The sequence below is a fragment of the Nannospalax galili genome, unplaced genomic scaffold (assembly GCF_000622305.1).
Source record: "Nannospalax galili isolate Female #2095 unplaced genomic scaffold, S.galili_v1.0 scaffold87, whole genome shotgun sequence".
NCBI classification, from domain to species: Eukaryota; Metazoa; Chordata; class Mammalia; order Rodentia; family Spalacidae; genus Nannospalax; species Nannospalax galili.
The window spans coordinates 8349337-8376045 of record NW_008360320.1 but is presented as its reverse complement, the minus strand read 5'-3'; the positions used below and the strand labels follow the sequence as shown (position 1 = coordinate 8376045).

General features: G+C 40.3%; 2 protein-coding genes and 1 long non-coding RNA gene across 4 annotated transcripts in view; 2 read left to right on the top strand and 1 right to left on the bottom strand.

Annotated features, from left to right (window-relative positions):
• Positions 1–2064, bottom strand: part of Zeb2 (zinc finger E-box binding homeobox 2) — a 131662-nt gene extending 129598 nt beyond the window's left edge. The window contains exon 1 of one of the 2 annotated variants that reach the window (XM_008825181.3): positions 1891–2064. The gene's annotated coding sequence lies outside the window, so the exon portion shown is untranslated. Of the gene's footprint in view, positions 1–954; positions 971–1890 lie in introns of those variants that run through there. The other variant, XM_029559729.1, reaches the window with a different exon arrangement.
• Positions 155–3139, top strand: LOC108490295. The gene is made up of 3 exons (XM_017796117.2): positions 155–487; positions 1911–2061; positions 2167–3139. The coding sequence occupies exons 1-3, from the start codon at positions 166–168 to the stop codon at positions 2219–2221; spliced, it is 528 nt and encodes a 175-aa protein (XP_017651606.2). The 5' UTR covers positions 155–165; the 3' UTR covers positions 2222–3139.
• Positions 3140–5828: 2689 nt separating this feature from the next.
• On the top strand, positions 5829–25794 carry LOC103727330. The gene is made up of 4 exons (XR_606945.3): positions 5829–6091; positions 12493–12583; positions 13047–13227; positions 25758–25794. It is a non-coding gene; the product is annotated as an uncharacterized LOC103727330 (long non-coding RNA).
• The last annotated feature ends 915 nt before the right edge of the window (positions 25795–26709 follow it).

The following is a 26709-nucleotide window of genomic DNA, read 5'->3' as shown; positions in this document are numbered from 1 at the left end:
CCCCCCCCGCCACTTTGACAATATTTACTTAAGTATCCCCCACCCCCCACTCACACACATACTCCCCCACACTGGTTCCCTTAAATTCTTTCAGTAGAATTTTTTTCCTCTCAAGAAGGAAAGAGAAAGTCCAACCACTACGGCAATACTTTTAAGCTGCACTAAATGATCGTATCCTTTTTGGCTTTGAAACTTTTGTACCTAAAAATCGAGGGAGGCGCTGCATTTTTTCAGGCAGAAACTGTCAAAACTTGGAGAAGGGGAACCTCGGAGGCAGGCAGGACCAGAGGAGAATCCTTAAACTCCGTGGGGTTGGGAAGATGCTGTGCCTCGAGGATTAGTTTAAACAGGGGGGTTATAAAAGATGTAACAGATGCAAACTGTAACACAAGGGCCATTAACCCCTTCTCTGCCGCCCAGCACGCCCAGTCCCTATGCCCCGCACCTATTGTCTCCCGTGCTACAAGCTTTGCGGAAAACCTGGAAAGTGAGTATCAGTTTCCACACTTTTGCTGATGGAGTGAAGGGGGGCAGAGAGAAGGGGAAGTGGATTGTTTAGAAAGCACTTTACATTTACCTAGGCATACAGAGTAGACTTTCAAGTCTGACACATTTTTGTTTGTCATTTCTTGCCTGTCTTTCTGATTTGAAATCGTTGGGGGAAATTCTGAAATAAAGACATGATCACACAATTGTCTGGAATGAAACAGCTGGCCTGTCTATATTTCTGCTGAGACTTACACACCACTACAAATAAATACATATTTAATAAAGTAAGTTGCCTGTTTTATGACCCAGTACATGAGGGAGAGACAAGGCATCTTGCTGTAAACTTTATCTGTGACTGTTATTTCTAACTCTGGAATAAATAATCTTGCCCTCATCATTATAGGGATAGCATGTAAAATATATAAATAGGTGGGAGATAAATACATTTATGATAGCTAGACTCACCACTGTCTCTGTAAATTTTCTCTCTCTGTCTCTCTCAACTTTTCAGTCCCAAAGTCTAGAATGGAGAGAGAGGGGGAGAGAGAGAGAGAGAGAGAGAGAGAGAGAGAGAGAGAGAGAGAGAGAGAGCTATGAAATTTATGCCTGTCTTACTTGGCCATTTAAAATACAATTTCAAAGTTATCCTAATTTTAAACTCTGATATCCTGACAGCACTCTTCCCAGCTGTAGTGACCCCCCCCCTCTGGTAAACGACTCAAGTTCCATGAGGACTTTCACTTCTTTATTTATAATCACAGAAGTGAGGTGTTACTTCACACACACACACACACACACACACACACACACACACAAAGAATGAAATAAAGAAATGAAACTCGCTAAGCAGACAAAAACAGGCAACTTTCTGCTTAGAAAACAGCCTTCTCTGGTGGGAGAGGCTAGACTGCCATGTCTTAAAAGAGGGACTTGCCCCCGAATTTGGTAGGTCTGTCTTAAATAAGTTTTATAATTATTAACAGGTATTTCCCAAGTTTTAATTGCTGGATGTAATGAATTGGAACTCGAGGTGAAAACAGAGCGGAAGCTCTCCACTTAATGAGTTTTGATTCCAGCCATACAGTTCTCAATAAAACTTTTCCTAGGCTATGTAGCAAAAGGTACCTTTGGTTACCTGAATGGACAGGTACAGGTCAAATTATTGGGGTGGGGGGAAGGAAGAGGAAAGAGAGTAAGAGGGAGCAAAAGACAGCGGGGAAGCCACTCTTGGGGAAAGCCTGCCACCAAGGAGCTAAACCCACCTGAAATTCCTGCCCACAGACACCCGGCTTACTTCAGATTCCCATCCCCACTCAAAATAAGAAAATTAGAAAAGAAGGATGGGGGACGAGCACACCAAAAAAGGATAAAAAAGAGAAAAAAAGGGAGGGGGAAACCTACCTGCGAAGTCTTGTTTGTAGCTTTGGCCAGAAATGGTGAGAAGAAAAAGCATGAAGAAGCCGCGAAGTGTGGGGAAGAAAAAGGTGGAAGCGAAGAAACAGCTCCGGGAGCGAACTGTACAAAACCTCGCCAAGAGTATCGGGAGGCAGGACCGTTATTCCTGCGGAGCAGGTTAGAACTGATCTCTTTTCGGCCACTCCAGGAAACACAAACCTGGGGACGGACTGACGTGTTACGCCTCTTCTAATGACATTTTTTTCTTTTTCTTTTCTGTAGGGGAGAGAAGAGAGACCCTGAAACACGCGCCACCTATCTTTGTGGGGAGGGATAATTGAAGCGCCCTGAGCGTGAGCATCATGTGAAAACGTGATCGCCAAGTTTCTCTCTGGGAAAGGATCTGGGATAGATTATACCTTGAAGTCTCCGCAAACGCTTTAGTGGAAGAAATGAAATTCCACCTCCCTCCCTTCCTCTCTCTCTCCCTCTCGCCTCCCTCCCTCCCTTCTCCACGCCCCCCCCACCCCCCAGCCTTTGGCATCATTATCCTCATCACTAAATCCTGCAGAGTACTGGGCGGAAAGCGGTGCACACCATTCACAGAACTGGAGAACTCCAAGGGGCGAAAGTTAAAGGGAAAGATCCCGGGTGCTCAATCCAGATCGCTCTTCTTATATAGATACCTCTAATTACTAGGTTTGAGGCACACATCAAGTTGTCTGGATACCTCAGCACTGTTTTTTGGAACTAAATTCTTGCCCTTTCTCTTACTATTATTTTTTAGATGTCAGAGGTAGGGTAGGAGAATCTTACTTGTGAACTGCATCTTAGTGTGTGTGTGTGTGTGTGTGTGTGTGTGTGTGTGTGTGTGTGATTTTCTGAACTGGATCCCTACATTAAAAGTACTTTGCATTTTAATAAAGGGTCTCTAAATTAACATAGAGCACTGGGTTGATCAATCTGTGGATCTCTCTACTTCTCAGGAAGACCTCACAACAAAGTGAGGGTGAATGGGGAGGCAGGAGGAAAAAGGAGAAAGGCCACAGAAGAGCCTAGGAAGGAAGGGAGAGAACAATATCAAACCGCATGGGGTCTAAGTTTTGGAGTATATATTTTTTGATATTGCAATTAAAGTAAAATGAAAAAGAAAGACTCCACCTTTGCTCTGAAGGGATTGGTTATGCAAATATGGAAGGGATTTCCTGGAGAATACAGCTTTCTACTGTATGGTTAATTAAATAATCACTCAAAAGCTTCCAACGTGACGCTTCTGTCGTAATCCAATCAGGTTACATAGGTCCTAAACAAGAAAGATATTTTCCACATCTGGAAGTCAGCAATTTAGCAAGTACTGCACATTATTAACCAATTCAGAGCCCACTTCCCAGGGGAATTTTTTTGAAGTTTAAGTGTTCTTAACCAATGCTCTGCTGTTTTGTTAATCAAAAAGCTGGTTTACACTGCACATAATTGGAACTAATATGGAAGTAAATAAAGACAGCCAAATTTGAGGACTCTCTGCACAGGCATTTATCGGAAAAGGAAGAAATTCTTTGCCCCCAACAGTTCAAGCTCAGTTTCTTAAAGTACTGTGAGACTCTCCACCCCCCTTTTAAATAGTGAAAGTATTTGAGAACCTCAGAGCACAGAATCACAGAGATGAGCTTCCAGCCCCTCAGCCTGTGGGCTCCTTTGCAAAGGTAAAGGTGGAGGTGTGAAGAGGACCAAAGAGCTGCCTCATATCATTTTTTTTCTGCTTTAATACTGTCAAATACGTCACAGCCTCCTGTTTGCAGTCTGAAGAAATCTGAAACAAATAACACCCTGATCCAGAACTAGACTTTTGCTCATATTAAGATAAACTGCTTTGAACTGTGCTTTGAATGTGTGCCTAAAGCAAGACTTTGAATGCAAGAGTCACTGGTGACTGCACTCAAAGGAGGGGAAAGCCACCACAGGGGCTGCCACATCCACACTCCCAGAGCTCCCCCGCCTTGTATTTTGTATGTTTATTTTTCGGGGGGGGGGGCTGGAGGGGGAGGGGAATAGCCACCCAGCATGACCACAGCAAGAACTCTTTTTAGGATGCAAGAAAGCAGATTTTCACAGTTGGTTACAGACTCACCTTTCTCCTAATTTGATCATTACAATTAGAATGGCTGGATAGATTGATTTCTTCCTTACCCCTATCACAGATAAGGTACCTATAGGAGGTAGTAGAGATTTTGAGTGTAAAAATTAATAAGGAAAAAGATTTTCAACATGGCTCAAACACATTAGTATTATATTTTACATTTCTTATACCATCTTATATCTGTACTGAATATATGTAAGACTTATCAAGTTCCTCTTCTGAGATTTATCACTACTGTTCATATCCCTTTTCCTTCCTCCCCCTTCCTTTTTTCTTAAAAAGATTAGAGACCAGCTTTCTCCTAAAGTGTTTCTTTGAGCCTCCCTCTCCTCTGATAGAGGAGTAAGGAACCCATTGCATGGAGTGACTTCAGACAAGACCCTTCTCCAGGCACCCAGGTAAACACTGTAGGTTTTTAGCTCAGACACACCAGTGCTGAGGCATAATATAACCACAGGGCAAATCGAATAAATAGCTAGCAAAACACTTGTCTTTATCATGAATATAAAATGTCTTGTTACTTAAGATCTGACAAAAAAGACTATTAACTATTTCCATTAAAAGCACCTAATCATCTGATTACCTTGGGCTCAGCCATCGCTCCAGTGCCAGGAGGCAGCCCCAACAGTTAGCACCGAGTTTCGACATGTATTTGGTTTAGAAAAAACAAAACAAAACCAACTCCAGTTTTCTAGGTTTCCCTGAAGGTGGATGTTTGGATGGTGGCACGGGGAAAGACCTCCGCGAAGGCTGAGCGCTGGTCTAGGCTGTCCCCTGCCCCTGCCTGGCACGCCCCTCCTCAAGCATTGGGCCAAAGTGTTTCCCACCAACACAGAGGCAGTGGGATCGCAGAAAACCAGAATATAAATTTGTTCGGAACACTCCCTTGGTTCCAGGGTCAGGTCAGGGATAATGGGGACTGTGGGATCCGCAGGATACGAGAACGCAGGACGAAGAGAAAAGTCCAGAGAAGACTAGGGACAGCTCGCCTTAGGCTCCTCACACAGCAAAACAAGTCCTGAGAATAAAACGCTCCTTCCCGTTCTGTCATCCCCGTTAATAATCCACTTCAAGATTAGCGCAGGCGAAGGGGATTAAAACAACAGATACATGCAAATGTGAAATAATATTTCAATCGACATTGGAGGAGAAAAGAATTCTTGAGGGTTTCCGTGGGTAAAACAAACTGCTGTCCTCAGGAATCCCCCCGCCCCCGGCAGAGTGAGGAAGAGACCCTTTTGTTTTCCAGTTCCCGGCCGCCAGGACCCGGTGCCTGTCCCCCCATTCACCTCTCAGTCTGTCAATTTCCTCAACTTTCACAGTCCTCCCTCCATCCCCCGCCCCCACTCCTCTTGCCGGCCCAGAAGCCCAAAGAGGTACATGTTTCTGCCCTTGAACACACAGACCGGAGAAGGAATTCGAATTTGGCCTCAGCTAATGATTTTTTAAAAAAAGCAAACTGTGTTTATTTTGTACCATGTGGAGAAAATAAAAAAAAGGAATCTATTCTCGTTTAGAAACAGAATTGATCTTTCATCCAGAGGAATTATTTCAGTACTGTGTTGCTATGCAGGAGGTGGGTAACTTCTTTTGGAGTTGCGAGCAAAGGTTGATACCCGGGACCCCTGTATTGAGTGTGTGGAGGGGGTGGGGGACCGCAGGGGTCCGAGCCAAGCCAAACGGTTTTCTCACGTGCAAATTCGCAATCCAATCCTTTCGGAGTTGAGCCTAGGATAGGAGGGGAAATTATAAAAAAAAAAAAAAAAAAAAAAAAAAAAAAAAAAAAGAAAAAAGAAATAGGGAGCATCTCAGAGAGGCCGTTTCAAACAACACCAAAACCGGACCGGAGAGCCTCAGACCGTCCCTAACATCCCTGCTGCGAGGCCCGCGGGCTGTGGAATCTCGCACGTCACCTGGCCCCAGCAGGGCGGCCAGCTGAGGATTTTATTTTATTTTTTTTAAAGTAAAGGCTGAATTTCGGCTTCAGGGCTTTTTGCCAACGTCTCTACTGACAGGAACCAGCAAACTTCAGGACCCAAATGAGCATCTTAATTTATTGATGCAAAACAGGTCTGCTTGCTGTCCCCAACTCCCGGCGCGCCCGGCCCCCTCCCCCGCAGGCTTGGGTCTCTTCAGCGGATCACGGAGCACGTGGGGGGGGGGGAGGCTCTCTCGGGCCGCCGCCTTGGTCCGCGCACACGGGTCTCCGCCCTGGCACCGCCGCCCTAGCACCGCACGACCCCCGCCCCGCCGCCCGGTCAGCTGACCTGGCTCGCAGGCCTGCTCCCCGCCCGCCGCCCTGTTTCCGGTCCCCCGGGTCCGCGAGCACCGCTCGGAGAGGGAGCAACCGCGGCCGGGAGGTGATGCAGGGCGCTGATTATCATGAGAAAGGCAGTGCCTGGAAAAGCCTCCTCCACGCGACTGTCAATCTCACTAAAGGGGGGTGGGCCGAAAGGGGCCCTGTAGGAGTCACCAGAAAACTTGGAATAAGTTAGATGCGACTCAGGCCCGAGGAGGTGGCTTTCGCCTCAACTTGGAAGGCTGGGCATTAAGGGCGCGGACTCAGGATCAAAAACCCAAAGGTCCCTCCTTCCCTTCCTCTTGCCCTCCTTTCAATCCTCCCTGCCCTTTATCCATATTTTCTCGCAATTCTTTCGCAATTGCATTTCCTACATGCTCCATTCTTTCTATATCCCTTTTGCAATCTCGCTTTCTTTCCTCTTTTCCCTCTTTGTAATTTTTTGGTGCCTCCTTTTTATGTCTAGATTTATCATTTCGTTTTGAAGACCCAATGTTTAATATGCAATTAATCTACCAGCAGGAGGTCAGGGACACCCTGACTAAAATAACTCCCCCGTCTTAGAGACTACAAGTTCGCCAGGTGTCAGTGAAAAGTAAAATAATAATGAAAATAAATTAATATACCAGCGACTGGAATGGCTTATTATTCTGTATTATTATATTAGCTCTAACAGATAATTTTTAAAGAAGATATAATCATCCTGGAAAAATATAAAAAGTATTTGATAAAGTGAAAGTCACTAGAATTAAGGTAATATGAAAAGTGTTCTTACTCATAAGTGATAGTTTAATAGTGCTTAACAGACTTCAGAAATTACAGTAGGTAAGTTTAAAGAAATAAATCAGTTTTTAAAAAATGACTAGTTGGAAAGTGTAAAAATCTCCTAATGCCCTCCGACTGCCCCCAACACAGACAGAGCAGTTCATATATAAGAAGCATGTCAGGTGTTTTGTAAATTGTTAAGCAAATTCACAGTTTGGGTGTCTGGAATGTCCTCTTGGCCAGGTTGCTGTCCATTTCCTAGCAGGTGAGTGAACATGAGGCTTCATATGTCATGAATTGGCTACATTTATTGCTTTCATGATAATTACAATTATTGTTCCATCCTACACTTTTAGCACATTTGTAGTTCTCTTTAAAATTCAGAGCTTGCACTTGTTTACAATTTGTTTATTTTGTTGAAATTTTAAAATTTGTTAGAAGTTAGTTGAACAAGTACAATAAGCCCTTTTTAGGCCAAGAAAAATAAAGATACATTAGAAAGATGCCTTTTAAGCTTCATAATTATTAATTGACATTTTATGATGAATAATTAATCATTTGAATAATTTTGGTATCTCTATCTGAACACATATTTGCATATCTAATGCTTGATTTTAAATGTGTGTGTGTTTTAAATTCATTCTCCCAGGACAAAAAAGCAAAGTGATATTTTAATGTTAAATTTCTATACTTGTCAAAGTTTGTTGAACTACTCTTCTTTCTATATATCTGTAAAACTCCTTAGCAGTTTAGAGCCATTTATGTAGCAAGTACATATAAAAACATGACAGAAGTACAGGTTAGGTGGGAAAACTAGCCTCTGTAAAAGCAAGTAACCATTTTTCTCAAATTCAGAGATGTGAACTAATTACGTACCACATATTCTTATTTGGAATATGGTCACTGAATTGCCTGGTGCATTTACTCTGGTGTAAGCAAAAATTTGAGGCACTTGACAACTCATGTTTGATAATTGGAAAAGTTTTCATCTTTTACTTATTAATACATGGCCTGATTGAAATTATTTAAGAATGATTAAGCAAGTCTGTCTGTGTTACTTTTATGCTGCCATGCCAGTTGAAGGCTGAAGAACCTATGCTGATTACCACCTTTGTGACCACAGGCAGTTTACTCTAAGCTTGTTTCTTTATCTTCCATGAGAGTACTCTAACAGCAACTATACCTCGGGGTTTTGCTAAGAATTAAATGAAGTAATGCATGAGACTTTACTACGTTGTTTTATTATAAGGAACAGTTGGACAAATACTGTGGAACAAACATGTCAACTAAAGATAGTATCAAATAATTTTGGGTCTTGTAGGATTCACAATTGCCTTATGATTTTTAAGGAGTGATCAAAGGATGCACAGCCACAAACTAAAAACAAGGCATTTTCTTCCCTCTGTTAATTCAGCAATTAATTTCTCATATTCAATATGATCATAATTTGATTATAAATATCAGATTTTTTGTAAAGGACTTTAGTCCAAATGTCTGAATATGAGGTTTCCTGTGTTCTGTAATCACTTACTAAGTATAAAGGTTAAATGTGCAAAAGCTCCAGAACTGTCTTAAGTAAGACTTATGAAAAAAGGGGACAAATTTACAAATTTGGAGACAAGGAATTTGGCTGCCACAGTACTATTTGCTTCAAGACCATTCATAGTGCAGTGGGTGTTCTCTTTTAGAATTGTATACTGGGGCTTGTGTTAATTTCAAGTACCTACAGTGGGGGATAAAGTCAGTTTATTAAGTGGAAAATTAAATTCCCTAGTCTCTTAAATGTCTACAAGGCCAGATTTTCTTTTTGATGCAAAGCTGAAAAATCAATGCAAATGCTAGGGGGAAAATATTTCAATATTTAATCCAATACTGAAGGCTTTTTGTTGTCTTTTCTTCAAGACTCCTCAAATCACTTAGAATTATTTGTAGTTCTTAAAGGGCCCCTTAATTGTTTCTTTTCTTAAAGGATCCATTCCATGTTCCTTATAGGTTGAAGGTACAAGGGGCATTGAGAAATCAGCTTAGGGACCTGGAGTGACTTATACCCTTTTCTTTTTTCCTGAATGGGATCAGAAATATTTCCCACCTACAAACTGTCTAATAACTTGGAAGTAGTTTTATTCTCATCTTGAAGTTTTAATTGACACTCAAAATTATAAACTTAGTAGTGGAGGCTGGAGAGATGGTTCAGCCAAGCCTGATAATCTGAGTTCAATCCCTAGAATCCACATGGTGGAAGGAGAGAGTCAATTCCTTCAAATTGTTCTCTGACCTCCACATGTGTCCCATAGCATGTACAATCACATGCATACACATACACACATGTGCATGTCTGATTGTACATACACAATTAAATAACCATGCCATAAAAATAATTTTAAATCTTTGTACTCAGTTCTGAATTTTCACCATTCTAAAGAAGGTGGGGAAATGGTAATCAGAAGTCTGAAGAAATCTGCTTTTCTGGAGTTGGCGAAAGACTGAACGCTTTTGAATATCATTTAACTTTGACAGCAGATCTGAAGGAGTTACCTTTCAGAACATATTAGATCAAGAAGCTATGGCCTTGGGAGACTCAATGACTTACCCATATTTTAAGCATCTCACTTCACAGGCATTTGAGTTTGCTAAGTCCACCCTCATGGCCAAAGCCATGTTCATGTGACCATCTAATATCTTCTTACCTTTCCAGGCATCCTTCTGATCCATTTGTGCCCACTGTTTCTATACTGTGTTGTGCCCTACTTCTGGTCCTCCTGGATGCTGCAGTTGACCCTTGTGTTTTCAAGGGTCATATTCTGCCTTTTGGATCAACATAGTTGTACATTTTCTTTTTTTTCTCTCCCTTCCTTCCTTCCTTCCTTCCTTCCTTCCTTCCTTCCTTCCTTCCCTCTTTCTTTCTTTCTTTCTTTCTTTCTTTCTTTCTTTCTTTCTTTCTTTCTTTCTTTCTTCTTTCTTATTGTATTGTCTCAAGTCTTCAAATACTTTCTCTGGCTTTGGTGCTTCTGGATTCTAGACAAAGTATGGTTCCTGACCAAAGTGCCTTTTCCAGGGCAGCCTACTCAGGATAGATCCCTAGAGGGCTTTTGCTACTTTACCCAGGCCCCAACACAGATTAATTAAGCATGGATTAATTAATGATGGAGACTTCATCATCCACACGTATCACAGAATAGTTTTTATTTGTTATTTTATTTTATGCATATGATTATATTGCCTGCATATATGTAAGTGCACCTGTGTTGTACAATGTCCACGGAGGTCAGAAGAGGGCATCAGATCCCTAGAACTGGAGTTATGGACTGTTGTTAGCCACCATGTGGGTGCTGGGAATCGAATCCAACTCCTCTGTAAGAGTAATCAGTGCTCTTAACCACGGAGCTATCTCTCCTGCCCCTAAGTTTTTATTCTTCATGTTATTTCCTTTAGCACTATTGAGTAGAAGTTGGACCTCAGTGTATTTTCATCGGCTTCTTTATATTATCCTCATTGGTAGCCAATTATGGCTTCAAATGTACAGGTTTTGGAATTAAATTGACCAGATTTGACTCCTTGCTTTGTGAGTATTAATTTTATGTTGAGAAGATAGTATTTCACCCTGTGAACTTCATTTTAGAAATGAGCAAAAAGTCTATAGATTCTAGCTGGTTGTTGTAGAAAATTATGATCACAAATGTGAAATGGCACAAACTAGTCATGCCAATGAATAGTAATTCTTATTTGTGAATTACCTAGAAATATGAAGCTAAATTAAGAAAATACAGAGTGAGTATAACATATTTTTTAGGTGGTGCTTACGTGATTTTATTCTTTATAATGATGCATTGCTATTTGTTTTACTGATTTTATTAGGAGTTATTTAGTTGGTTCTCAAATTCTATAAAGATTAATGTTTACTGACAATAATGTCAAGACATAATCATCTTATAGAATTTCTTAATTTATAAGAGAAAAAATAGGGTGCTTATAATTATAAACATCATGATACTAACAGCAGCAGTTTAAAACTGTAACTAAATTGTGCCTGGTGGTTCAGGCCTGTAATCTCAGCACTCAGGAAGCTGAGGCAGGAGGATCACAAGTTTGAGGTCTGCCTGGGCAATTTAGCAAATCCCCATCTCAAAATTAAAAGTAAAAAGAGAGCTGAGATGTGCCTCAGTAATACAGCACTCATTTAATTTTCAGGAGGTCCTGTATTCAATCCTAGTATCATAAAATAATAATTACAAAAGGGAGAAAGGAAAGATTGCACTTAAAATTTGGTTATGTTTTTTGCACTTCCACTTGCAATAGTAAGTGGTAAGGAGCATCTCTGTAGCTGATACTGCCATTAGGGGAGGCACCCTTCCAGCCAGCTTTGGATGCTCAAGAACTGTCAGTGTTTTGTTCAAGGTAGAAAGAAGAGGGTCCTAATAGTGTTCAGAGTTCTTTACCTACTCTTGCCAAAATTTCCACTACTGGATGAAGTTGGGGAGGGCCAAAGGGATAGACTAGCTTGGAGAAGGTTGGCCTGTATTACCCCTCCCCCCATACCGAAGCATCTATTTTCAAAAAGGAAAAAAAAAAAAAAAAGAAGAAGAAGAAGGGGGGCTGTAGAGATGGCTCAGCAGTTAAGAACACTGGCTGTTCTTGCAGAAGACCTGGGTTTGAATCCCAGCACTCACATGGCAGCTAACAACTGTCTGTAACTACAGTCCCAGGGGATCCAACAGCCTCTTCTGACCTCTGCAGGCATTGCACGACATGGGTGCACTTACCTACATGCAGGCAATACACACATAAACATAAAATAAAAATAATAAATAAAAAAAAGAAAACTGAAGAAAAAAGGTGAGACCATGTGCATAATGTGAACTGTGCTTCACTCTGCAGCCTGCAAATTTGGAAGCAGGGTTGTGTCAGCAGGTCCTGGCATGATCTACTGTGTATGTGACTTTTCTACCCTATGCCCTAGAAAGGAGGGTGTCAAGGGAGGCCTGGGCTGTGGACACAGGGAGCATATTGTTCGAGGGGATTCTGCTGCAGTGCAAACCAGGCTCCTTTCTCTGGAACTAACTTTGCTACACATGCAAAAAAGCCATTCCGATTAGTTTTTTTCCTGGCCATCTTAGAACCATAAGTTAGGCTTCTGTGGCAAAGGGAGAAATTTTCCTGGGTTGAGGGAAACTGGCCTACCTATTGTTTGTGGCATACAGCTAGCAGTACCCTTCTGGAAAAGAAAGAGAACAAAGCTGATAGTTCACAAAAAATTTAGCTTTATAAAGCAAGAAAGAAATATTAACTCTTCATTTATTTAAGATGTAATTTATCCATCTGCTAAGAATTTGGAATTTCAGTTTAGGGAAATCAACACAGTCCTGATCTGTCTTACTATCTACTATCTTTTTCTATTTTTATGGTGTAGTGAAAACCTGTCCACGAGAGTGCTGTGATAGCTACAAAGGTGATCATTTTGAAGCTTAGCTCCTACTGGGGAGGATTCTTCCATGGTTGAGGTGAGTATTCAGATTTAGGGAAATATGCTTACAAATATCATTTGAACTCAAATGGACTTTGAATTTGGGGTCAAGTACTGCCATGCTTTTATTATATTAAAGCAAATATCATATCCCTCACTTGGAAAACTTTAAGCCATTGCTTTACTTAGGGTCTCTAAAAAGTAATTTATTTGGCAAAGAAAGGTGATTAGTCGCTGAGGCATTTTTCATAAGCCTCAGGGACAGTGCCTGTCATACAAAACATTTGCTGTTGTTTGGAGACTCTTTCATTCTAAGAAACTTTGGAGGGATATAAACTGGTAACGTATTTCAAACTTGTACCTTGAAATGAATGCAGGTGAAGGTACCAGGAAGGAATAATGAATCCTTAGACATGATCAACCCTCTTTGGAAAAAGTTCTGAACTTGATAAATGCTGCACTGTCATGTCACATACACTGTTTTATTTCTTATTTTATAGGTAGGCAGCCTGAAAAATGGAAGTATTAAATGCAGACTGGTGTGCACTTATTTGTCTTATTCTTGACATGGCTTTGGTGAGCTTTTCTGTGCCTTACTTTTAAGTAAATAAACTCAGATTTCACAAATGTTTTTATGAACAAGGAAAGGAATCAAGAAGAGAATGGATCTGAGTACTACAGGTAAGGTTTGCTTGGAGGGTGAGTGTGAGGTACTAATTTAGGATAATTGATTTTCCTCCTTCTGACACTATACCAGGACAGAAGAAGGGAAAACTTATTTTTGTTTTGTTTTCCCTCCTTTAAGACAATTGACAGCCTCCATTATCTAAAGGCTGCATGATTTTCCTGCTCAAGCTTTATTTTTATGCAGAGCTCTAGCAACTTGTTGCTCAAAGGTATGAAAGGGGAAAGTTAGAATACAGTGCTTTCTCCAATACCCTCCCCGGTCGGTCTCCTCCTGCTTCCTTTCTGCTTCAGGCAGCATTTTCCACTTCATCTCACCTTTGTTTTGATACTTTGTATTTAAAGGAACACTAGCTTTTAATGCTAGTCTTGTCCAAAGTCTTCAATAAGTTTAGCTTTTGAATATTATGACTCTAGGATTTAAAATTTCTACTGTGATACAGAAAATTGCCTGAATTAAAGTATTGTCTAAAGCATGGTCGATGAACAACACTTTAATACTACTGCTGTCTGCTGAGTGCCTAGGACAGAACTTGGTACCTAAGAAGGACCAGATGAACTAATGATGTTCATGTATATGAATGTAAGAGACTTCAGACAATTGATGCTAATTATTCTTCATGGCAAATGAAAGTTAAAGGGTGTTAATGTAGGTACAAAAATCACCTGTGGCACAAACAGAATTATACTACTTTTGAATTCTGGGCATGATATTTTATTTTCGAAATGAAATACTAAATCATTTTCAGACTAACAGAGATATAACAGTCCCTTATTCACTCACTTGCAAAGGGAATTTTCAATACAAATAAAGTCATACATATTTATACTAGGGTAATTCAAAATAACTTCCTCACATAAGCACTGCTACATTCAAACAAAATCTTGCCAACACTTTTTAGTACATTGCTTTAAGGAAAAAAATGCTCCCTGTAGCGTCCGAACTATTTAAAAATCTTGCCAGCTTCTTTAACATACATCAGTTATCTCCCTTTAAATCACTGACAAGAATTTAAAAACTGCTTCATCAGAACAACTGTTACCCTTTCTCCTACTCTAGTTAGAACCTGATCTTCTAAAAAGGACCATATTTACAGCTTCTTTTGAAATTTTTAAACCATTTGGCTGATATGTTTTTGCTACATTTTCTTTTCCTGATTTAATTACTGGGGACATTTGCATGAAAACAGGAGGATAAGGACATAAGATTTTTTTGTCTTATGAGTTCATCTGTTTCTGATGTTCATTCCCCACCTGAGAACAGTGCCTGTTTTTATTACAATTAGGAGGCCAGGAGCTACTTTGAAATTGTGAAAACAAAAATAGCTGAAATTGAAATAAAATTCAGAATTAGGCACTCAGAAAACCGAAGGATTGAGGAATAAAACAACAATGACTTTTCTTCCAGGTTACTTATTTGCAAGCAGTATCTATTGTCAGTAACTCACAGTGTTGTTACTGGAAAGGTCAGAAAATCAGGGACCTATGAAGGACTGGTGGGTCAATGCTTCCCTAAGGTTACCGCATTTGGACAGTGACTTCTGTGTTGTAGGTGTTGACATGTTGGCAGGCGTCACAGAACACAGTGGAGGAACCAACGTCAGACCAAGCATAAATTCTAGAGATGGTCACTGAAGATCAGAAAGGAAACAAAGAAAAATTGCCCTCCCAGTTCTAATCACCTTGCAAATGCTTGCTATTTTTTGCAAGTAAGGTCAGAGAAGACCACTGGGATGAATTCTGAGCCTCTTTTCTTGGAGGTGTTATTGGCACGGACCAATCCCTATGCTCAGAGCTGAAGTCATGATCTCACTTTGTATCGTGTGCTGCACACTCCACCTTCTTTGAATAGTGTCACTGCTCATGCAGCCTTCTAAGCCTGAACCCTGACTTGCTTATCCTTGACCCTTCTCTTTTTCCTGACCATCTTTTCTTTTACTTGTACTCTACTTCGATCTCACCTCTGCTTAGTCCTCAGATGTGTTGCCATTTTTCACTTGTAGTCCTGTGTGCTAGCTACTTGTCATCTCTTTCCTGAAAACCACCTACCTCCAATCTGGCTTTCTGGTTGGTTTCTAGTCATTCCTCACATCCGTTCCCTCCATGGTTGCCAGTTTAACTGAGTGATCCAGGTCACTGCTGAGCATAAGAGCCATCGATGCAACATCTCACACTCTTCCTTTAAGGCAACTCTAAGGATGGATTTTTTTTTCAAAATTTGCAAAGGTTATATTGAGTATGTCTACTTTGCAACTGATCCTCTGAGAAGCTGGGTTACAGTAACCCTGACTATTCCTGGGGTTTGGGTTCCATAGTGTAAGGCACATGGTACCCATGGCCATGTGACAAACCATTAGCAAAGTCCTTTCCAATGGGACAGTTTTATTTCTTCAACGTCATCTCTTAGCATCCTTTGGCACATACCACTTTGGTAATGCATGTACTTTCTTTTGAACAAAATATGTTGTTTCCAATTTTGGGCGTTTGTTTGGATTTTTTCCCTCTACTTAGAATGATCTTTTTTGTGCCTTCATGTTAATTTAGTGTCAATGTTCTCCTATAAGTCTGAGGCTGGCTCCAGTGTCCTCAGCACACTCACACTCAGCACAGCTCTCATTCCTTTCCATGTTTTGCCTCAACTAGTGTACAGCCAGCTCTCTGTGGCCATAGAGTCTGCATCCTGAATTCAAACAACTGTGGATCAAAACTTTGAAAAATTACATTGGTACTGAGCATGCACAGATGTTTTTCTTGGTCATGAGTCCCTAAACAATAGTGCACAAATTATATACATCATATTAGGCATTTTAAGTATTAGATATTTCTAAAATATGAGAGATTATGCATAGGTTATATGCAAATGCTGTGTATTTATATTTTAGATGTAGTGTACATGTCTGGCAGATGCCTGTGAAGGCCAGATGTGGATGTTGGATGTCTTTCGGCACTGCTCTCACCCTAATCTCTTAAGACAGGATTTCTCATTGAACATGGGGCTCACTGCTTGGCTACACTGGGTGGCCAGAGAACTCTGTATATCCACTGTCTCTGTCCTTCTTATGCTAGGGCTACAGATGTGCATGGCCATGCTGGTTTTTAAATTATTTATTTATTTAAAATTTGTTTTTATTAATTTTTTTGTGTATTTCATACAGAACATCTCAAACAATCTATCATCTTTATACCCTTGTCTCTACTGGCACCCTCCCATAGTCCCCCAACTGGAACCCATATACTCTGTCATCCCTGTTAGGGCCCACTGTATTGTCAGTGTCCCCAGTTGTTCCTAAGTGCAAGTCCATCCACTGAAGTCTAGTCATCCTATCTAGAGTTCTTTGTTTTAGGAAGATCAGCTCTTCTTCACCTAGCAGCAATCAGCTGTCAATATTTCTTCAGATAAGATTGTGGTCTGCTATTCATATTCCCAGTTCTATGCTAGGTTTTTGTCTGCCTGAATTTGCCTGACTTGTATATGTTGACACCATTGCCATAGAATCATATGAGCAGGTCCCCAGAAGCTTTTAAGACTCTGTTTCTGTATGGTCATACATCTCCTCCCTGGCACTTACAATCTTTCTGCCCCCTCTCCAACGATGGTCCCTGAGCCTTGGGTGGGTGATGTTTAACAAAGGAGTCCTGCCTAAGGACTATTATTCAGCAGATTCTTGATCTCTATGCTTTGGCCATTTGTGACCTTTTCTGTTCCTGGCCCTCTGCTGAATGAGGGAGCTTCATTATTGAGAACTGATAGACTCATTAGTGTCCTCTTCTTTACCCCCCTTCTATCTTACATGAGCCTTAGGTGTAGAGGTTGCATTGTGGATGTGTCACTTAGGCCTGGGTAATTCATAGACAATGTCCATGTGTGACCATTTGTACTTGGTAACAGTCTCTGGTGCAAAATGAGCTTCTTTGATGAGTGGTGACTGGGATATTAGCCTGTAAATATAAGGATATTTATTTATTTATTTAAGAAACTGGGTATCTAAACTCTGGTCTTCATGCTTGCATGGAAAGAACTTTACTGACTGAGCCAGGTCTCCAGTTCCATATGGGATTTTATATGAGAGACTCGGTCAGCTGATGATTGTAGCATTAACAAGGGGTCCAAAAATAAATCTCCCATGATTACCAGGGGATGGCTATCACTTCTATGAGGCTAGGGACAATAGCAGTGTTACTTCCACTTCCCACCAAGATCTGTTACCTGATACTTCTTAAACGGAATATAAATGTTATGCTGCCAACTAAAGGAGGAATATGTGCATGCCCATTCTACTTCTTGTACACAGCCACAGGAACACCATAGCATCTTTTCACTTTGGATTCATGGGAGGTCAAGAAGTTGAAAATGTCTCATGTATTTTGCTCCTTAAGTTACATTTTATTTATTTATTTATTTATTTATTTATGTATTTATGTATTTATGTATTTATGTATTTATTTATTTATATTTATTTATTTTTGTGTGTATATGAGTGGGTATGCATGCCATGATGGATGTGGGGAGGTCAGAGGACAACCTGAAGGAGTTGGTTCTTTCCTTCCGATAAGTAGGTACTGGGGATTGAACTCAGGTTGTCAGGCTTGGGCAGCAGGTGCCTTCACCCACTGAACCATCTTGCCAGCCCAAAGGTATAGCCCAGGATGGCCTGGAATTCATGACTCTCCTGCCTCTGCCTATGTATTTGTGTGTGTCACCACAATTGGCTTTTAGAAAAAAATTATGTGTTCGTGTGTGCATCTGTGTGAATATATGCCATATGTATGTGGGTGTCTAGGTGCCCTGAGGCCAGAGAAAAGCATAAGATCCCTTCGAACTGGAGTTACAGGTAGTTGTGAGCTACCTGACATGGGTGCTGGGAACTGAATTGAGTCCTCTGTAAGAGCAGTTAGAACTCTTAACCACTGAACTGTTCTTCAGCACCCCCTTCTTTTTCTAATTTTTAAAATTACATTTATTTAGTATGTGTATGTGTGTAGATCACAAAACAGCTTGCAGGAATTGATTCTCTCCTTCTACCATGTGGGTTCCAGGGATTAAACACAGATCATTAGACTTGGTGGTAAGTGTCCTTACCTGCTGATCCATCTTACTGGCCTTCATTACATTTTTAATAACTTGCATTTAGTTTAGACAGATAGCTGTTATAGTATTAAAATAAAATGTTTTTACATATAAAACAATTTCTAACTTTTTACATGCATAATCCCCTCTAATCCTTACAATAAAATTTTAAGGTTAATAAATTCTATTATGCCCAGTCTTTCTCCCTCCCTTTTTTCCTTCAAAGTTGGTTTGAAACTTCAGACATCATGCATCCTAGATGAGCACTCCATTAACTGACCTAAATTTCTAGGTATATGCCCAGGTTTGAAAAGGAGAAAATTAAGAATTTTATTGAAAAACAAACAAACAAACAAAAAACCCAAAATCCATTTTGGAAGCCTCAAGCAAGAACAGATCTTCCTGGAAATGGTAAAAGCTAACTAGTCATGTGACAGATAAGAGAAGAAGGTGCCAAAAGGGACCAGCTTAGTCATGCAGGGCTAAGTCGAAAACTAAACTCAGGTCCTTTAATTTAGTTTAGTTCTGGTCATTCTTTATACAGGGAAACCAAATAAGAGTATGTTAGAAAAGAATGCTTGATATGAGAATAGCAACTGGGCTGGATTGTTTTTTTTCTTTTTTCATCACTGGTTTGACAGTTGTCCTTGGTACAGGAAGAAGACACATCACAGATTTGACCAAGGCAGTAGGTTGATAGCCACTGTAGTTTGGATTTTAAATCTTCCCCAAAGACCTGTATATTAAAGGCATGGTCCCCAGGGTGGTACTATTTGGAGGTTAACACATTGTGAGAGATGGGCCTAGTAGAAAGCATTTGGCTCATCAGAAGAGGATTGTGGAATACTTTGCCTCTGCAGGCACAGGCTTAATGGATTACGAACTGAAGCCTCTAAAAGTTTTTAAGTGGACCATCTCAGGTATTTCATAATGGTGGTGGAAATCTGAATAATGCAGTAGTGAAACTAGAATATTAATTGAATTTATTGGAGCATGGGCAGCAAGCATCATAGTAAATGGGGATGGAGAGATGGCTTAGTGCTTAAGAGCACTGTCTGCTCCTGTACAGGACCTGGGTTCTGTTCCTAGCACCCACGTGGTCCTAACAACCATCTGTAACTCCATTTCCAGGGTATCTGACACTCTCTTCTGACAATGAAGGCACTGCATGCATGGGATGCACATACATACATGCAGGCAAAACACTTCTATACATAAAATAAAAATAAAAAATTTAAGAAATCATATAGAAACTGATTATTGACAAAACAATTTGTTGCATTTGTCATAAGGTAATAAACTTCTTAGTAAGTATAATGAAACCCTCTGAATACATATTCCTTGTAATTTTCTAGAACTATTTCTGATCATGTGCATCCTAAGAAAATATGTAGCTTTTGTAGTTCTGGTGACTGAGATGTTGACTCCAATAAGGGGATTTCCCAGTTCTCATCACTCAGAATTTTATAAGGCCAATTTAGCAAACATTCTTTAAAAAATTCTATTTTTTATTTATTGATGTGAATATGTGTGTGCCTGTATGTGTATCACATGTGTGCAGTGCCTGCAGAGGCCAGAAGAGGATGCCAGATTCCTTGAAGCTGGTGAGCTACCTGATGTGGGCACTGGGAACCAAACCCAGGTCCTCTGCAAGAACAGTAAGCATTCTTAACTGCTGAGTCAGCATCTCTCCAGCACCACAAATATTGTTCTTTTATTTTTTGAGAATTTCATATGTCAGTATTGTATTTTTATCATTTCTACCCCTCCCAGTGTTCCCTACAACTCTTCCCATGTCCTCCCACTCCTTTTCAAATTCTTGTCCTCATCCTTGATTATTATTGTTACATATACATGCATTTATAAGTATATGTATATTTATAATGCAGAGTTCAGTAAGTGGTGCTCGTGTGTACATCTGTTTAGGGCTGATCATTTGGGATTAGATTATGACCAAAGAGCTAGTCCTTGGAGAAAACTGATTCTCCCTCCCTCTGCATCCATTGATTACCTATAGCCCTTTATCTAGATGTAGGACCCCAGGAAATTTCCCCTATCCATGTTATTATGTCAATGGTTTTGTCACTATGCAGATCTTATCAGCTTCCATACTGTGGAGATTTCATGGGTGTACCTTCCCTATTATGTCTAGAATGCATTATCTAGCAACAGGAGTCTTGTCTTTCTGGATCTATATTCTTTCCATCCTCTCTTCTGCACTGTTCCCTGAGTCTTAGGGGTAGAGGTTGCATTGCAGATGAATCAGTTAACACTGGGTACCCCACAGTCACTTAATCTTTGTATTTTGCCCAGTTGTGGAACTTTGTAAAAGTCTCCATCTGTTAGAAAGAGAAGCTTCCTTGATGAGTTGTGAGATCTATACTTCTCTTTGAATATAAGGATACATATTTAGAATATAGTAAATTCTTTTGAGGGAAAAGCATCCACAGACATTAAATTAATAGCTAAAAACATTTTTAATATAATCATTTAAACATTCACTCTTGAAAGGCCAGTTGTGCAAAGTGAATTCTGTACATGCTATGAAGCAGCAATTCAATGGAGGTCTGTATATTCTTCATTCTTACCCTCAGAAATTGGTGAAATAGGCTTTCAAAGTATGTTTCTGTGTATATTTGTTATGTTCCTTGAAGACACACAGAAAAGAAGACAGACTGTGATGAACGTTACTGGGAGTACAGAAGGCACACATGTCTAATCTAATGATAACCACAAAATAAGTAAAGGCAGGAGTAGATCTTACTAATGCACAGAGGGTCACGTCTTAGAAATCCATCAACCACCAGTTAAAAAAGTTTAAACCACATGTGACATGTTATAACCCTTTGAGACTGGTTTAAAGGCATGTTGGGAACTTCAGAGGAGGCTGGAAGAGAGGCAGGATAAATCCTAGGGTCAGAACTACCTGGAGAAGGCCAGTGTACTAATGATGATTCTAAATGGTGAGTAAAGTTCTCCAGAGGCTGACCTCAGTGTCCAAGTGTTCATTCTGGTGAGTGGACATCCTTGTATGAGTATGAGGCAAGGTCACCTATTTGTTGTTGGTCTTGCTTTGGTTGTAAAAGGAGCCTGGTTAGCTGCTGGGTCTTGGGAACAGGATCCAGCCCCTGACTGAAGGACATCGGCAAGAACTAGACAGATCATTAGAGTTATAGCCTCACAGTGGGGTTCAGGTCAAGGCACTTTTTCTGAGGGGGAATCCAAATACACAGTGGGCCCCATAGCAGAGTCAAAATGACCATACCAGCGTGGACTACTACATGAGAACTCATGGCAGGTACTTTGGGATCCCTAGATGTCGGGCTTGTGTAGCAACCTCCCTTTCCCCTTTTCTTCAACCCCTTCTTCCTTCCACCACTGTTTCTCTATCAAGTTGTTTAAAGCCCAAACAACACCATAAATGTCTGTTATGTCCAAACATTGAATCAGATCTCTGTCTGTAACAAGAGCTATTAATAGTTTTGCATGTGGATTTGGCTTTTTTGGGGAAAATATTATTTTCCGTAATTGTCAGCTCATTTGAATATAAGTAAGGCTTGTAGTTTCACTGCAAAAGAGACAGGCAGATCTCTGTGATTTCAAGGCCAGCCTGGTCTACATAGTGAATTCCAGGACAGCTGGGGCTGCAGGGAGACCCTATCTCAAAAAGACCAAAAAAAAAAAAAAAAAGGATATTTGAATTAAAATAAATATAAACAAATACCTTCAATATTTTGATTTATTTATCAACTCTACTGTTTGGACATTCTAAAACTAAAAAGTATAAAGAAGAAGAACTATTATAAAGAAGTATTTAGTGGGTATATGATTCCCCCTTAGGAATCTTTACTCTGTATTTGAAATAACTGAATGATACACGCACACATGCTGCTACTGCAGACCGTTCTGAGGCCCTTAGAACTGTGCCCAATGGAGATAAGTTTCTTGCTGATCTTTTTGCTCAAATTTGACTAATTTTCAAAGATGAAACTTTTTTTTCTGTTTGAATGTAAACCCACTCTTGATTCTGTGTTTCCAGGTATTTGAACAAAGGCTAAGTTTTTAAGAAAAATTTTTCATTTTATGTGTATTTGTGTATTGCCTGCATGTAGGTAAGTGCACACGTGTCATGCAATGCCTGCAGAGGTCAGAAGAGGCTGTCGGGTCCCCTGGGACTGGAGTTATGGACAGTTGTTAGCTGCCGTATGGGTGCTGGGATTCAAACCTGGGTCTTCTGAAAGAGCAACCAGTGTTCTTAACCACTGAGCCATCTCTCCAGCCCAAGGCTAAGATTTTTATTAATTAATTTTGTTTTTCCATACATGTATGCAGTGTATTGTGATTACCATCTCTACACTCCCTTCCTGTCTTCTTGCATCCCTATCACCCCATTTCCCCAACACTACCAGTCCTTTTCCAAGATTCATGACCTTTGATTTTGTTTTGTGACCCATTTAATCTAACCAGGGACATCAGTGTGACCATTTGATTGAAACTGTCCATTGGTAGGGTCATCAGTGGGTACACTACTGTAGGCAATAGTGGGCCCTCTCCCTGAAACTATCAGTAGCAAATAGTCCAGCAGTGAGGTGTAGGGCCCCTGAGTCCCTTCTCCATTCATGTCTGACTGTTGATGGGATTGTTCCTGTGTAGACCCAGTGCAGGAAACCATAACTGCTGTGGGTTCATGATTGTAACCCCTGTGTCTTGCCTAAGAGATGACATTTCTCAGCTCTTTACTCTGTCTTCTGGATCTTGCATTCTTTTTGCCCCATCTTTGCAATGTTCCTTGAATCTTAGAGGGGTTGGTATAAATGCCTTGTTTAGGGTAGAGCCCTTACCCATTGCTTATTCTCAGCATTCCATGCAGCCATGAGCCTGCATTTATCACCACTTACAGTAAAGACAGGCTTCTCTGATGAGAACTGAGAACAGTGTCTGTCTATTGGTGTACTGGTACTTAAACTTTAAAAAAAAATTATGTGTATGAGTGTTACATAGCATGTATGTAAGTGCACTTGTGTCATGAGAACCCCGCAGATGTCAGAAGAGGGCTTCAAATCCCCTCAAACTGGGGATTATCTGCCATGTCAGTGTTGGGATTTGAACCTGGGTTTCCTGCAAGAATGGCCAGTGCTCTTAACCACTAAGCTATCTCTCCAGTCCCCGGTATATTGGTGTTTAGAAGGCAGCTTGACAGTATGTCAATTTGCTAGTCAACAGTATTCAGTTCTCCCTATGGCTATGGTCTCCCCAGCAATGTTTTTTATCATCAGGTTAACAGTACAAGGCGTGGATTCCCTACCAAGGAGTGGATCTCAAAGCCAACCAGAGAGCAGTTGGTTACCCCCATAACAGAAGTGCCGCTATCACACAGTTGGGCACATGTTGTCTTGCGTGTTGGTCTACTGGATCACAGGATTCAGTTGCATAATACCATTGATACCTTCTCTCCTCCAGTAGTCTGTATAGCAACTTCTAGGACTATGGAAGCTACTGACAAGCAAGAAATTTTAGTTCCAATTTTTCTATATCAGGCATCAGAGGTATGTGGTATCTTCAGCAATAAGGTTTTATTTTCTAATTCTGAGGCACAAAAAAGAAGAATTTCAAGAGCCCATACTGTTTTGGGGGCCTTTAGGGTCTCTGTACCTACAATTCACAAGGAGGTATCTTACTCCTGGCATGGATTTTTATTTGATAACCCAAGGCTTCTGGAAGCAGCTTTTTCCAAAAGCCTAAGTTTGTAACTCAGTAACTTATCAGTTGGGCAATTGATTTGGCCAAGTCACATAGCTTCTGCAAGCATCAGTTTCTAATGGGATGCTATTCAGAGCAAAAGAGACAGTGAGGCCCTAATTGCTGTTAATTGCAAAGTGCTAATGCATGTGCTTGGTGTTGGGTTCAGATTCAAGTTATGCCTAGACTGTATAAATTAGAAGGCAAACGCGTTCAAAAACAGTTACTTCCTGAGGCAAGAAACGCAGAATGGCATCAACTAAAAGGGTCAATGAAACTTTTGGCTTCTAACCAACTCTAAAATCTTTCCTAACGGCATATTTTTAAAGATGATGAAAGATAAAGGAATGAAGAAAACTGCCCTTTTCCTCTAACCCTTAAAACATTTTCTGTTCCAAAGAAACTCAGCTATAAAAACTTGAGGCCTAACCCAGTACTAAAGGTGACCACTCAAAGGACTGTTTAGAAGTACTGTTGTGTTTATGAAAGCGAGGTGCTATGAACATGTACTTGTATCAGACAGGGGTGGACATGATCAGAACAAGCTTGTTCACAAAGCCCTTTTCTCATCCTTGGCCATGACTCATAAAATTCTGGTGTCTGAACATGAAATGCTTCCCTGAAAAAAGCCGAAATGTGGTTTGTGTGTGTGTGTGTGTGTGTGTGTGTGTGTGTGTGTGTGTGTGTATGTGTGTGTGTGTGTGTGTGTGTGTGAGACATGTGTGCTTAATATGCAATACAAGAACAAACTGAAGAATAAACTATTTTGATGACTTTAGTTTGGGGCACTATTTTAATAGCACAGCTGTCCAGATATGAGACAGTAATGGGCACACAAGAAATTCCTGGATAGAACAGAGGTGGCTGGCTCACTGGCTGTCTCTCTCATGTCCATTGCAACACACCTCTTGGTGTTGTCAGCATATCTTCTAACCCCTTTTGCCTACATAAACATATGCAGCTGTCTCTTAGACTCATTTTTGCTTTATGTTCCACTCAATGGGCTCACTTGGTAATTCATAGTGTTTTCTGTATGCCTTTGGATCTGTGGGTGAAATAGTTCTACTTTATTACTGCTTCTTAACTAATAGAAATATTTTGACCATGAGATATTTATAGCAGACATCACTGAAAATTTGGAAGAAATCAACTCTCAAAACACATATATCTGCAGTCGTTTTAGAAAATAAGTTATTTTGCTAATCAACATTCTATTTTTCCTAAAGATATGAAGAAGTAGGGAATGATTAAGGTTAGTAAATATAAAAATATTCCTTTTGTTATATTACTCTCATTAACGTACCTTTTTGTAAGAAGAATGTACTGAGTTCAATTATGTACAAAGAGCAGGATTTGATGGTGTATTTAGATTGGGGTAACATCATGTTCCAGATGATACTTTATTCCAAGAATCCTATGCATATCTCAGACTAACATTGGGTTATACTTTACAAAAAACTGAATCAATTCTTTAATCAGTGTAGAAATGGTTTTATATTAATACTTTCTCAAAACATTGTAAATGACAGAGGACCAGCGGGTTTGAATTAAGTTCTTACGTTGATATTCAGAAACCTTCTGAATAATAGAAGATTTGCTTGGCAACTGCCTAAAAGATTTGATTGGAACTCAAGGAAGAAGAAATGACTACAAAGTTTGTTAAACGTGAGCTAATGAATAATTAATGTAATTAAATAGTGTTATTTAAAAATTGTTTCAGGGGCTGGAGAGATGGCTCAGTGGTTAAGAGCACTGACTGCTCTTGTAGAGGACCTGGGTTTGATTCCCAGCACCCACATGGTGACTACAAACCATCCTTGACTCCAGTTCCAGGGGAACCCAACGCCCTCTTCTGACCACCGTGGCATCGCACCACATGGGTGCACTCACCTACATGCAGGCAATATACTCATATACATAAAATAAAAAAATAAATATATAAAATATTAAAAATTGTTTCAGTGTGTGTTGATTTGATGTTTGTGTTTAGATTACCCACTAGCTTTAAAGAAATAGTTTTGTTCTTTTTTATAGGATCATATTTATTTTTATTTTATGTGTATGAGTGTTTGCCTGTATGTGTGTATGTGTGCCACGTGTATTCCTGGTGCTCCTGGAGGCCAGAAGAAGGCATCAGACTTCCTAGAACTGGAGTTACAGATGATTGTGAGCCACTGAGTGGGTTCTGGGAACAGAACCTGGGTCCCCTGCAAGAGCAGCCAGTGCTCTTAACCACTGAACCTCCACTGAACCTTCTTTTTAGCCCCCAGCTTTTTTTTAAAAAAATATTTTATTCATTATTTTTATTTTATGTGTGTGAATGTTTTGTGTGCATATATGTAAGTGTACCTGTGTCATGCAATGCCCAGGGAGGTCAGAAGAGGGGGTCATGTTCTCCTGGAACTGGAATTATGGTTGTTAGCTGCCATGTAGGTGCTGGGAATCAAACTGTTCCTCTGCAAAAGCAGTCAGTGCTCTTAACCCCTGCAGCCCCAGCAATTTTTTTTTTTTTGATACTATGTAGCCCTGACTGGCCTGAAATTCACTATGCAGACCCAAGGCTGGCCTTGAACTCATATAGATCCACTTGCCTCTGCCTCCTGAAAGTTGGGATTGCAGGCATGTGTTGACATGCCAGGCTCTGCCAAACATTTAAGGAAGAATTAGAACTC

Coding starts and splice junctions, on each gene's coding strand:
- LOC108490295 (XM_017796117.2), top strand. CDS start 166: ATGATCGTATCCTTTTTGGCTTTGAAACTTTTGTACCTAAAAATCGAG. Junction 488..1,910: donor CTTTGCGGAAAACCTGGAAA/GTGAGTATCAGT, acceptor TCTTGTTTGTAG/CTTTGGCCAGAAATGGTGAG. Junction 2,062..2,166: donor CCGTTATTCCTGCGGAGCAG/GTTAGAACTGAT, acceptor TCTTTTCTGTAG/GGGAGAGAAGAGAGACCCTG.